Source organism: Syngnathoides biaculeatus, chromosome 10, assembly GCF_019802595.1.
Source record: "Syngnathoides biaculeatus isolate LvHL_M chromosome 10, ASM1980259v1, whole genome shotgun sequence".
In the NCBI taxonomy this organism is placed as follows: Eukaryota; Metazoa; Chordata; class Actinopteri; order Syngnathiformes; family Syngnathidae; genus Syngnathoides; species Syngnathoides biaculeatus.
In genome coordinates, this window is record NC_084649.1 from 30,487,448 (window position 1) to 30,501,064 (window position 13,617).

The 13,617-nt window shown below is 39.4% G+C and overlaps 1 protein-coding gene across 1 annotated transcript in view; it reads right to left on the reverse strand.

Moving 5' to 3' along the window:
* Positions 1 to 12,911, reverse strand: part of arfrp1 (ADP-ribosylation factor related protein 1) — a 28,572-nt gene extending 15,661 nt beyond the window's left edge. The window contains exons 1-2 of the mRNA XM_061831338.1: positions 12,537 to 12,911; positions 1,737 to 1,824 (exon numbers count right to left, since the gene is read on the reverse strand). Coding sequence (XP_061687322.1) covers positions 1,737 to 1,824; positions 12,537 to 12,686 — 238 coding nt within the window. The 5' untranslated portion in view covers positions 12,687 to 12,911. The remainder of the gene's footprint in view (positions 1 to 1,736; positions 1,825 to 12,536) is intronic.
* Positions 12,912 to 13,617: the final 706 nt, after the last annotated feature.

Here is a 13,617-nt window from a genome sequence, read left to right on the forward strand (position 1 = left end):
TTTTAGCCATTGAGAGGTAGACTTGCTGGTGTATTTCTGATCATTGTCCTGCTGCATGATTTAAAAGTGCTTGAGTTTGAGGGCACGGAAGTTCTCCTTCAGAATTTTCTGGTACACAGCAGAATTCATTATTCCATCAATCACAGAAAGTTGTCCTGCTCCTGAGGCAGCAAAGGACCCAAAGACCATCACACTACTACCACCATACTTCACTGTTGGCATGAAGATCTTTTAATCAAATACTGTGCCATTTTTACACCAGCTGTAATGGGCTGCACACCTTCACAAAAGTTAAATTTTTGACTTGTCAGTACACAGAATGTTCCTCCAAAAGTCTTGAGAATCATCAAGATGTTCTTTGGGAAATGAGAGACGAGCCTTTATATTCTTTGCTGGCAGTAGGGTTTTTTTCCCTCCTCGGAACTCTCCCTCATGGATGCCATTTTTAGCCAGGGCATTTCTTCTGGTAGAGTCATGAACACTGACCTTAACTAATCCTGCCAAGGCCTGCAGGTCTTTAGATATTGTTTGAGGTTCTTTTGTGACCTTCTGGATGAGTCGTCGCATTCTTGGAAAATTTTAGATGGTCATCCACTAATGGGAAGGTTTGCCACTGTTGCCAGTTTCTATTTAAGTGATTTCTTGATTCAATAAGTTGGTAATCAGGTTTGAGTGTACTTGTGAAATTATATTATATATATATCAAATTCAGTAAAACCCTTCTACCAATGAACAATGCGCACCACCAATTTGCTGCTATCCATAAACTCAAAATAATAGGAATTATCTGTATTTCTATTTTGCAAGGTTTGTACTTGTATTGTTTTTCAACAAATTGTCTGTACAACTATCATTAATAATAATCTTTGTCCATTTGCTGATGTTTGGTCCAGGAACAACAAATATGTTGAGCTAATAATTGTAAAATGGCAAACTCCACGAGTCAGGGAGCTGAGGTTGGTGGCGCACATTACCATAATACATGTGTATCTTAAGAGCTCGAATATCATATTGAAATGTAAATGTATACCTTCTTTTGTACCACACTATGAACCTGTATACAACTTTACAATGTGATTTTCTTCATTATTTTTAATCCATAACTAAATATAATGCACTCTATTGTCATTTTGAAAAGATTTTTGAGGAAATCTTGTGCATTATTTTAGAAATTACAGAAATACTATAGTCATGTAGACAAACAAAGAAGACTTCTTGTACTCCTGTAGACTCTGAAATATAAACCATTTTTTAAAATAGATTATAAAGAATATGCGACACTGGTTAAAGTGTCTGCCTCACAATAAAGCTGATTCTGATGTAGTGTTATGTATTGTTAATCTAACTATAAATGTGTTGCTTCAAAAAACTATCAATGCTGGTTAAAATGTCGCGTTTTGCATTGTTTCTTAGCATTAAACTGACTTATAAGACAAAGCTGGTTCATATTCAAGATGTAAATTATATTTGTATTGTTTCGCATGACAGTAAAATTCAGCTATGAGTGGCTTCAACCCTCTTTTTTTGATGAATTGTTCAATATTTGCCAAACTGCTGCTGATAGGGAAATGAGTTGACATCTCTGCCACAATACAGCACTCATATCTTGACTTTGTGCTCACAAGTCAAAACAAAAAACTGACATGTTGCATCTATAGACACTGGTAATTTGGGTCACTGGTCTCTCAAGGCACACCTGTATAATTACACAACCAAACATGCAAAAGCCCACTTACTGTTCAGTCCAACTGTAGTTGTGATCTTGGACAAATTCATTCCCTTATAGTGCTTGCTGAACTTTGTTTTGGTTTGTTCCAAAAAGGTCTATAAAGAGAGTTATAAAACATTCCATAATTACCATGACATTCACACAGTCCAGTGGAAAAATCCCCCCCCCCACACACACACACACACACACATCGCAGCGACGATACACAATAGCACCCCCCCCGATCATGAGAGACTGGCTGCTTGAAAAGTACATCCTGGGATCATGTCATCTTATTGTGGCTATAGTATATCTTTTGTCCGACAATTATGTTTGGACAGATGCTGTTTAAGTTATTTCTTGATGAAACAGGTCTGGTCGTAATCAGGCTTGGGAGTAATGAATGACAATTCACCCTAAATTTGGATAAGCCACAATTAATTCATGATTTACCAAAGGATGTAGTTACATTTTCATACAGGGCCAGGTAACTTTGAAGGTTTTTACTGTCTGATGGTTACATTTTTATTATCTTGAAGTGGGGAAGCTATGCAAAAAACACAGAATTTGAGAAGCGGGTCAAAACTTTCTCACGCCACCAAGCAAGGAGTTAGTTTCGGGGAAAGTTTAAAAATGTTTTTCTTCAAGAAATTAAGCAATTGTTTTAAATTTTCCTCAATTTATCCATCAATCTATCATTCTATTCATACTGTATCTGCAACATGGTGAACAACTTGTCAGCACAATCTTCCTCATCCTAGTCGGGATGTACTGGCTTCCTCTGTCAAAAAACACCTAAACGATACATATCAAACATTCACAAGACCAAATTGACCAGATAAAGACAGCTAATAGTGCATTGTTATTTAATTTTATTTTTTTAATTAAACCACATTTGTTACTGAAGCAATAAAAAGTAAGTAATCAGGTTATATTGAATATAATAGTCCTTAAACCACATTAAATTCATTAACAAGTATTAATAACTGTATCAGAATACATTTTTACTAACTAGATTTTTAACAGGTAATTGTTTCAGTTTACTTTTTTAAAGTAACCCATCAAATTGTGTGTGAAAATATATACACACATTTTGTGTACACACATTTTCAAGACAATGACCGTAATTTCTCGAGGATAATGCGTCCTGAAGTATAATGCACACCCCTAAAGTTAACCTAAAAAAATAAAAAAGACCCTTCTACCAATGTACGATGCGCACCACAAATTTACTCTTTTTTTGCATTAAATGTGTGTGTAAAAAAACACTTGTGCATAGTGCAGTTTATCCACTACATTACACATCCTTGGGCAAGACTTCAAAAGAAGTATCTGACTCATCTCCAACCTGAAAAATATCCATCATAACTACTTTTGGTGCATCACTGTCAAACTCATTGATGACTTGGTCCAGTTACGGTGCCTCCTGCATTGCATCATGAACATTCCATCTTGCTCTCAGAGCATGTCATGCTCTGTGCCATCCATGGCACTTGTGAGGAAACATTTTAGAAAATCTTTTCTGATGTTTGGTACAGTAGCAACAAATATGCTACGCTAACGATCGTAAAATGACAAGCTTCCATAAGGTCAGAGTTCAGGTTGGTGGCACACATTGCTGTAATATATATAGATATAGATATATATAGATATAGATATATATGTAAATGTGTAACATAACACATTGAATATCATACCGAAATGTATTTGTATATATATTTTTTTTTACCCCTCTAAGTACCTGTATACTACTATACAATGTGATTGTATTTTTTATCCATACATAAATATAATGCGCTCTATTGACTTTTTGAAAATATTTTTTTGAAAGATCTGTGCATTATTTGAGAAATTACAGTAAATATTCTTAGTCATTCCATGTTCACTCTATATTCCAAGCAAATCTTCAAATTAAAGAGTTCAAATGACTAATTCAATAGGCAGGTCTGTTAGTTTTACCGGTAATCATAAAACATGAATCACAAACGTGCAGTATGAGTAAGGAGATACTCATGGTAGAATCAATAGTGGGTGTCCAGAAAAAAAAGGTTGGTAACCACTGTCTTAAGATACTATATTGATTTGGATTTTTAAAATGTGACAGGGACATGTACAGTTGTGTGAAAAAGTGTTTGCAGTCATCCTGATTTCTTACTTTTTTTTTTCCACATTTGTCACACTTGCTTATCATCCAACGAATTGAAATATTGGTCAAAGACAACGAGTGATGAAGTTATTGCTAATGTTTATGTCCACGATAAGCACTTGCAGGGACAGATGGGGTAGATTTTCTAAAAAGGTGGAAATGACTGCAGTGAACACTAAGTATCATGGGGTGACCTAAAAGTGCCATGAAAAAGTATTTGCCTCCCTCCTGATTTGTTCTTTTTTTTTTTGCATACCTATCACACAAAGGTTTCAAATCATCAGACTGATTCTGCCGTTTGGAGTTGTACAAATTTGTCTCTGGTGTCTTTGGACCGCTCTTCGGTCTTGGCCATGTTACAACTTTGAGTCTTACTGACTGTATGGGGTGGACAGGTGTCTTTATGCAGTTAACAACCTCACATAGGTGGATCTGATTCAGGATGATACATGGAGTGGAGGTAGACTTTTAAAGGGGGACTAACAGGTCTTTGAGAGTCAGAATTCTAGCTAATAGACAGATGCTCAAATGCTTATTTGCAGCTGTATCACACAAATAAATTGTTTAAAAAAAAAATCATACATTGTGATTTCTGGATTTTTCTTTTTAGATTCTCTCTCTCACAGTGGACATGCACCTACGAGGAAAATTTCAGACCCCTCAATGATTTCTAAGTGGGAGAACTTGCAATATAGCAGTGCGTTCAAATACTCATTTTCCTCACAGTAACTATGGACTCATGAAAAAAAAAAAAATCAGGGGGAAAAAAAATGAACGAAGACAATGACGAATTGACCACGATAGCGGCATACGTTTGGTGTGTGAAGCCTGAGGATGGACTGGGACTTATCCAATTTACCAGATGCATGGCAGAGATTCAAGCAACACGCCAAACTAATGCTCACAGGACCGCTTAAAAACAGAGCTGAAGAGGAAAAAAAGTGCAGTTCCTCCTGCTGTGGATCGGAGATAAATGACCGGATGTCGGGAATACATTGACACTGACCGGAGACGAGGATAAATTGCTAAAAACTCATTACAAAACAATTCTTTGATTACCTTACTACGAAAACAAACCCCATATTTGCTAGATATAAGTTTCACAAGAAGGTGCAAGGTAACTGTGAGTTATCTGAGCACTCAACTGAAACTGGTGGTTAAAGACTAACTACACAAACAGCGATGAGATGGTCAGAGACCGAATAGTTTTCATGACCAACTCACCAAGTCCGCACGAAAAGTTACACAGCCAGGGGTTGGCGCGCAGGCTCGATAAAAAGAGATCGGCATAGCCCGCTCCCACGAGTTAGCAAAAGGCTAGCAACAGCCACGAGATTCACATTATCAACCGCAAACATGGAAAGCAAAGTTTCACTGCGGCTGCTCGTAGGCATATTGATAGCCCAAAGACCTCCGTAAAGACATGTAAAAAGTGTGGAGGATACCACAGTAAATTATCTCAGCAAAAGGTAAACAATGCATGAAGTGGCAGACCCCTTTTTCTGTCTGTTCTTACAACCATAAGCCACACAATGAAATAGCATGATGAAAAGGAGAGTAAGACGCTTAAAAGCAGGCCAATATTCACAAAAAGATCACTAAAAAACGCGAGTTGTATTGTAGTTTTGCCGTCCAGTGGGCGTCGTAAACAAAAGTCATGTGACTCATGACGTCACGTGAAAAGTATCTATTGAATTTAAATCTGGACTTGGCCACTCCAAAACCTTATTTTTTTTTTTTCCCACCCATTCAGAGGTGGATTTGTTAGTGTGTTTCTGATTGTTGTCCTGCTGCAAGATCCAAGAGTGCTTGAGTTGGAGGGAACAAAGTGATGCTCAGATCTTCAACAGTTTCTGGCGTACAGCAGAATTCATTGTTCCAATCAATCACAGCAAGTTGGCCTGGTCCTTAGGTACCAAAAGTTCTCCAGACCATCACACTACCAGCACCATACTTTACTGTTGGCATAATTTTATTTATATTAAATGTTGTGCCATTTTTATGGCAGACGTAACAGACCACATTTCAATAACTATTTTTCTCATTTCTTTTTGAATTTCTTTGGATTGCAGCATGATGCATTGGTTCGGCAGATCTTGTAACCTAACGAATGACTGACAGATTCTATTTAAGTGATTTCTTGATTTAACAAGAAGCAAGAAATCAGGTTTAGGTGTGGGTTGTGGTATTTAACTCACCTTTCCCAAATTTATGGTTCGTCAAGGGGTGGGGGGTAATCACTTTTTCACAGAGTGTCTGAAAGGTTTTGGATTTTTTTTCTTTTCTATTTTTTATTTCCTTGGGTTGTCTCTCAGTGATATTAAAATTGGTTTGATGATTTGAAAGTGTGTGATAGGCATGCAAAAAAAAAAAAAAAAAAATCAGGAGGGGAGCAAATATACTGTTTTGTGGCACTGTCGCTACAAACACGGAGATGGATTACATCTTGTACAGATGTAATCTAAAGGTTATTGACTGTAAAGTAGTGGTTGGGGAGAGTGTGGCTCGACAGTGTTAAGTAGTGGTGTGTAAAATGACTGGTAGTTTGGAGGAAGATTAGGAAGACAAACGCAAAGCTGAGACCAATGTGGTGGAAGCTAAGAAGAGAGTTTAGTGCAGCTTTTCGATAAGAGGACAACAGAAGCTTCTAAAAGACTGGACAAGCCAAGGTGATCAGAGAGATGGGCAAGAGAGTACTTAGTCTATCCTCTGGTAGGAAAGAGGAAAAGGAGACTTTGTAATGGAACTGCAAAGAACAGCAAATCATATAAAGATTAGCTAAAATGTCGAACCCCAAAAACTATTTTTATAGGATTACACTTTCCCCAAGATTGAGCATACTTGGTGATTTAAGATCAATCAACCTCCGTAATAAATATTCCCAATCATTATGTCAGTGGTTTTCAGTTTGAGGCAAGCCCCAGGCCATTATGAACGCTTTTCAGTATTACATGAAGCAATTGGAGCTAATATTACTACCGAGCACACAATCCCACACCAGTCACTGAAATGACATTAAATAACAAAAGAAGTTACATTTTAGCAGGAAATAAAAAAAAAAAAAACTTTTATTTTTGGTGGCTTTATATACTTGCCAGTGCAACTTTTTCTTTTTTTTTTTTAATTGTGTGACTAGATTCAGGTGTGGACAATACATTGATCACGTGGGTAGATTGAACTTCAGTTTGACCAATCCTGGCCTCTTATGACCAATGCAGTGATGATTGTTCAGAATCATCTTTAATGGCTTGCTAATTATCGCAAAATTAGCCGATGTGTGTGTGTGTGTTGGGGGGGGAGGATTATTTAATCTCCCTTTTGGAGTGCAAAAAATATTTTGGGAACTACTTCATTAGGTAGTTCCCAGCGGCCACATATTTGGGCTATTCATGTCGCATGATTAAAGTCAATGCAGTTTGTGCTGACAGATGTGAATCAACACGCAAATTTGCCTCCTTCGCCCCAGCAGTCAAGGATGGGACGAGCTGAACTCGTCCAGGAAGAAATATTTTTGGGGCCTTGTAGAGAGGAAGCCCCACCCCTGACGGATGAACCGCATGCATGGTCAATGTGTCATGTGATGAAACTCAAATGAGGGATGCGAGGTGAAGCGATCTTTTGCATCTGCTGGGTATGTAGCGTTACTCGTGTTAGCTACCACTAAAAAACAAAAAACAAGCTATTAACAGTAGTCAATGGCTAGATCTCAGAATACTTTGAGCTCGAAAAAATATTAGCAGAATGAAAAAACTCATTTACATACGGTTGTGCTCATAAATTTACACACCATGACAGAATTTATTTCTTGGTCATTTTTCAGACGATATGAATACAGTAATCCCTCGTTTTTTGCAGTTACTGTAATTTCACGTGTATGTGAAGTTTTCCAAAAATATTTTCAAAAAGTCAATAGAGCGCATGAAATTTAGGTGTAGATTAAATATAAAAAGAAAACCACATTGTACAGTTGTGTGTAGGTACATAAAATGGTTAAAAAAAAAAAAAAAGAAAGAAAAAAGAAAAAGGTATACATCTACGTTTCAACATAACATTTGATGTCTGTTGTTACACATTTATATGTATTATGGTTATGTATGCCACCAACCTGAGCTTCCTGACCTGGTCACAGGAGTTTACTTTTTTACGATCGTTAGCGCAGTAGATTTGTTGCTAATGCACAAAACATCACAAATGGCTGCCCGTGAGTATGTTTTAACTTAAACTGAGACAAAAAATTTCAACTACAAGGGCTAGTTATGCAGCCGCTTTTAAAAGAAAAGTGTCATCACTCCTGCGAAGAAGTGGGCAACCCCGAAGCAGCGCAGTAGTTTAAAACAACGGTAGCTCAAACTACATAGAAACTAGCATAATGGGCACATAAAATAATAATAAAAAAAAACGGAAGGGCATATACACAATTAAAATGTTCGCTTTTTTTAATGTGTCCATTACGCTCGTTTCTACGTAGTTTGAGCTCACATTGTTTTAATAGCGAGAAGACACTATACTAGCTGCTACAGATTGTAGCCGAACGGAGGGCAAGAGGCTCCACTAATGTTAGCACAGCAGAGCTTCAAGCTCTAACAATAATGAGGAATAATGGGAACCAAGACTCTTGGAATCAAAAGAAGTTTCCTGACAAACGTCATGGATGGCATAGAAGATGACATGCTGAGGGAGGAAGATGGGACCATTGTTCATGATGCAATGCAGGAGTCACTGGAACTGGACCAAGTCATCAATAATGAGTTCCACAGCGGTGCACCAAAGGTAGCTGCTATGGATCTTTTTCCCATTGGAGATGAGTCAAATACTTCTTTTGAAAGCTTGGCCAAGAGTGTGTAATGTTTTGTGCACAAAGATTTAATGCAAAAAAAAAAAAAATTCTCCACAAAGTTTAAGTTAAACAGTGTTAAATTATTTATTTAAGACTGTAATACATGTTATCGACAGTATTAATAAAATGTTAGTCCATCTTTGAGAATTTATTTTAGTTGGTTGAGGGACTGTGTTCTGACAATGACAGGGACCAGGACAAGCGTATCCTGTGGCCTGTCCCGAGATGTATATGACCACTACATAAGCGCATGCACAAAGATTATTATTGATTGAAATAATAAAATATAATTGTTGCACGGACACTTTTTTTGAAGAATAAGTAAAAGCAAAGGTACATACCAAGCAAAATAGAAATACAGAATAATCCTAATATTTTGAGCATATGGATAGCAGCAAATTGGTGGTGCGCATCGTACATTGGTAGAAAGGATTTTCTGATTTTTTTTTTAGGTCAACTTTGGGAGGGTGCATTATACTTCAGGACGCATTACACACAAGAAATGACGGTAACTCATGAATATGTGAATCGCTTGGGTATCCCCTCACTCACACGCTTGTCCTATTTGTCCTGTCCTTCCCTCACAGCCTGTAGCACTACTGTCCCATACAATAATCAACTCATTTGTCATTCTTCTAGAAATATATGAATTTACTTTTCTCATCTTGCTTACAGATAAGTGTTTTGTCTTTTGTGTTTTTCTCTTACTCCCCTTCTAGAAACCTTGTTTGACTGATCAACTCTGACTCTCAATGAATATCCATTACAATACTCAGAAAATATCCATAATAATACTACAATACCACAGAATGAGGAGTATGTCATCACAGCATGTGACTGAAACAGACCAATCACCAGAGATGATCTCCGCGCCATTCTATGTGCAACAAGTATTTTTGTCATGTACTCATTAAGTGTTGCAGAGGGGCCACGGAGGGCAATGCGTTGGTTACATGATGCCACGCGGGCGTTGAGAGTAAAAAGAGGCCTTTAGAAGTGGGCCACAAGAGGACTGAGGAGAAAGGAATACACATGAGGATGTGACATAGGGCGAAGGTAGACTTGGCAAAGGCCATACAAGAGGCAAATGACTACATGTATCCCAGGGAAGATACTAAAGGAGAAAGAGCTACATAGCTTGACTAGACAGAGGGCTCGAGACGGGAAGGATATGTAGCAGGTTAGGGTGATTAAAGGCCTCTTTATACTCTCGTGTGGGTGAGAGTGGCCGAATTGCATCATGAGACCGTACGTCCAATGTAAACGCTGGACCCACAATTTGGTTGGGAATGCAGGCTGTGATAAGTTATGAGTGAAAAGAAAAAAAGTGTACGGCAGGCACTGGGAAAAAATGTTAAGTGATAAAAACCGCACATATGTGTAAAAGCCCAACCAAACCTTGGGGTTCAAACCAGTGCCTGTAACTAGTATTTTTATGGGGGGGGGGGGGGGGGGGGAACCTCAAATGTCAGGCCCACTTGTTGTTTTCATTATCAGGAACGCCCAATGCGTCAATCGCAATCGATGAGGCAGTTTTGGTCGATTGCGTGACCGCCTGACCCAAAAAAAAAAATCCAGATGTGCATATAAAGGAGCATTCTAGCCAGTTGTCACATCACCCCCATCACGGTTGCAATACACCCTGGCTGCTTGAAAAGTAGATCTTGGGCAAAACTGGGTGGGCACCACTGTGCTTGACAATAATGACAACAGACACTGAGAACAGATGTTGACAGTATCAGGCCTGGGTGTGACTAGAGAAATTGAACTCTGGTGTGATAAACCAAATGTATCTTTTTAATGAGGGGGAAATCACTTTTTTCACACAGGGTCAAGTAGGTGAGGATTTTTCCTCTCCTTAAAGGTAAAGTGTCATCCCTATAAACATTCTAAAATAGATATTGTCATGAATATATAGCATTATTCACTCCAATGTCTATACGAAAAAATAAATATGAGCGGAGCGTGTGTCATCCATGCACAAAGTTGCAGAAGTGTCATTCTACGACATCCAAGTGGTCGCCATAATGGCTGCATCCTGTCCGTGATGTCACCCGGACATTCGCCAATGAAAACACGCAGTGGACCCTACTATGGGAGACAAACACGCCCCTTCTGACACGGAAGCTCTTTTCGAAGAGAAAATCACACAACCGAGTGAAGTTACCGGGGCAATATGAGCCTTTTGTTTCGAGCAATATGACCCTTTGGTTTCAAGCCATATTCAGATGATATGCGATCACGGCCAAACCGCCTCCCCGTCCAATCCACTTCCGCGGCGGAGATGAGCTATTGTGGCTCATCGCAGCCGGCCGGTGTGGCTCATTTTCGGAGCCGAGGTGGCTTATCATGGAGCTGAGCCGGGCTGCTTTCGGGCGTTGTTCATAGCCGCCGCAGTACTCCATGAACACCGTCAAGCCGGGGCGCTGTACTGCCTTGTCGTCGCACACGGCTGAGTGAGGCATTGTCGGCAGCGTTCTTCAGAGCCGCCGCTGTCCGCAAGCCCGACGTGCAGCCTTTGCTGAAGCCGTGACCAGCGGACGCGGCGCCTCAGCCGGTGTGGCTCATTTTCGGCACCAAGGTGGCTTATAACGGAGCCAAGCTGGGCTGCTTTAGGGCGTTATTCATAGCCGCCATCCACGATGTACAACATCATCGCTTTACGGCGTTGTCGCCACACGCAGCATTCTTCAGAGCCGCCGCCGTCTGTGAGACCGATGCACAGCCTTTGCTGGCGAAGCGACGCACCAGCCTTCGCCGGCGAGCCCGGCGCCTTCCAACGCGCACATCGACACATTTAGCACGCCTGTCGTACGTACGCGCATCTTTTGTTACATTTTGAGAGACGGATTACTTGGTCCGCCCCAAACTATATTTTTTTTAGTAGCTGTATACACACCTACCTGTCATTTGGAACCCACGAAGCTCTCGTCCCCTGCACCTGTGCAATCTATTTTTCACAACGAACCGGATCGCTTGCAAACTTATGAAGGGTAAATCCATCCTCCCAAATGTTCAAGCAATGTCCAGCAATGCAATGAGCCGGCATTTTGGCTAACACGAATTAACAACGAGCTACCTTCCCGCAGGTAAAACTAATAGAAACAAACGAGTCCACTTGAGGGCGGTCCCGCCCTGTACGTCAATTCCTGCTTCTTCTCGAAAACATATCTCTCGAGAGGATTTTCATGGCGGGTGTTACAAAAAGCTGTATACGTCAAAATCATGTTTTGTGGTGAAAAAAAAAAACTCATGGGTGCATGTCGGCTGCCGTTTTTTTTTTTATTAATAACATACTAAAAATCATGCATTTTATGACAGTGGCCCTTTAATAGGAACCTTAAATTACTTGTTTTCATTTAGAAATATGTTTGATGGCAGGAAGTGCGACAAATGTGCAAAAAAATAAAAAATAAAAAAATCAGGAAACAATACTTGATACTTTTTCACACCACTGTACATTGGTCATAAAGCGGAAGATGTTAGGTTGGTTTGGGATAACGTTGAGTTGTAAACAACTTAACCATGGTAAACGGCAAGACCCAAAGTAAATATGTCTTATGTACAATAGACATTCACAGGCCAGAATGCTGTGCAATCTCTTTGTAGTATTTATTTGATGTATAATCTGTATCTAAGATTATTATTTAATACAAGATTTATTGCTTTATTTCTATTTTACATATAATGTGCTGCAATGAAAGGAGCTGCTTGAATCTCATTGTACATGTGTATGATGACAAGAAAGGCTATCTAAATACGATGATCAAAGTAAACATTACAAGGGAATGTAAACACAATGGCTTTCATCACATTAACAGCGAGACAGAGGAAATTCAACATACCGTTTTTCCAGCGTTATCCAAGCCAAGGATTAAAATGCAGTACTCGTCCTTTTGAAACATGTACTTATATAACCCGGATAATAAAGTATACATTGCGAGAATTAGACTGTCCAAACGGAAGCTCAATGGTTTCGGTTCAACGTTAGACATCTAATTCAATTCAATTCAATTCGGCCTTCCCAAAATGATGATTCTGCTTCATACCAATGTGGTCGCATTTTGGAGTCAAATAACTAATGGCTAGAACCACAAATCCTTAAAATACAAACTGAAAATGCCGACGTCTGTTCTGAGGGCCGATGGAGAGTGGCGTACTATATGCGTGCGTGCGCTTCAATAAGACGTAGCCACTATGAATTGTGGTAAATGTTGTTCATATTTTTGCTGTCAACGTTCTACTTGCATTGCCACCCACAAGTAAACTACGTTTCCCAGTGCAAAAAGTAATTACTTACGTTAAAACTGAAAACTAAGGAAGAACAAACTTTCCCGACATTCGACAATTCAATTTGACGCTCTGTTAAAACAAATGAATACATCCATCCATTTCTTCATCGCATATCCTCACAACATTAAGTAATTAATTGAACGTCTAATGAGTAAATTACTGATTGGTGCATTGATAAATAATTACATTTTTCGTTCATCTAAGATGACACACTGTGGCGACCTCTAACGGGACAAGCCGAAAGGCAAAGAAGAAGAAACTAAGCCCATCAAATATTTATTCATTTTTTTAACACTTCGTTCCTCTTCTATGGGTTGTTTTCACTGACGTCACATTTTTTGCTGCGCCAAGTGCGCCGCCATTTAACCTCTTAACCTAACGTGTACTGGTGCGGAAGTCTACGGAATGCTCTCGGTTACTATTTGTGTTTCACGGGCGTCTCGGGACTCAACTACACAAGAGAGGACTTGCTAACCATCAGAGAGCCTTCTTCTGACTTTTTTTGACAACACTCGCCAATTCGCTGAAGCTTCCAGAGTTGCTAGTCGGCACGCTCTTCAAAGCCTCGCGATCCGGTACACAAGTCCGGCTGCGTAAGCGGGGACATCGTCGAACACTTCCGACGAAAGACTG